The 283-nt window shown below is 56.9% G+C and overlaps 1 protein-coding gene across 1 annotated transcript in view; it reads left to right on the top strand.

Moving 5' to 3' along the window:
• The window catches only part of EMH_0018860 (uncharacterized protein), a gene marked incomplete at both ends in the record, with an annotated part of 7,749 nt that overhangs the window by 3,877 nt on the left and 3,589 nt on the right, over positions 1 to 283 (top strand). Inside the window, one exon of the mRNA XM_013501237.1 lies at positions 208 to 283. Coding sequence (XP_013356691.1) covers positions 208 to 283 — 76 coding nt within the window. The remainder of the gene's footprint in view (positions 1 to 207) is intronic.

The raw sequence follows: 283 nt of genomic DNA, 5'->3' as shown, positions 1-283 counted from the left end.
ACCACCATCATCAGCAGCAGCAGCAGCACCACCACCACCACCACCATCATCATCACCATCAACAGCAGCAAAAACTGCAGCAAGTCAAGTCAAACTCATACCCCCCATGCCTCCTCCTAAACCAGGTATTAAACCCCATACTGAAGCTGCTGCTGCTGCTGCTGCTCCTGCTGCTGCTGCTGCTTCTGCTTCTGGTCGTCGTCGCAGCCCCTCCTCATCAGCAGCAGCAGCAGCAGCAGGAGAAGCAGCAGCAGCAGCAGCAGCAGCAGCAGCAGCAGCAGAA

Source organism: Eimeria mitis, genomic scaffold, assembly GCF_000499745.2.
Source record: "Eimeria mitis Houghton genomic scaffold, Emh_scaff655, whole genome shotgun sequence".
Classification (NCBI taxonomy): domain Eukaryota; phylum Apicomplexa; class Conoidasida; order Eucoccidiorida; family Eimeriidae; genus Eimeria; species Eimeria mitis.
This window is presented reverse-complemented; position numbering and strand designations above follow the sequence as displayed.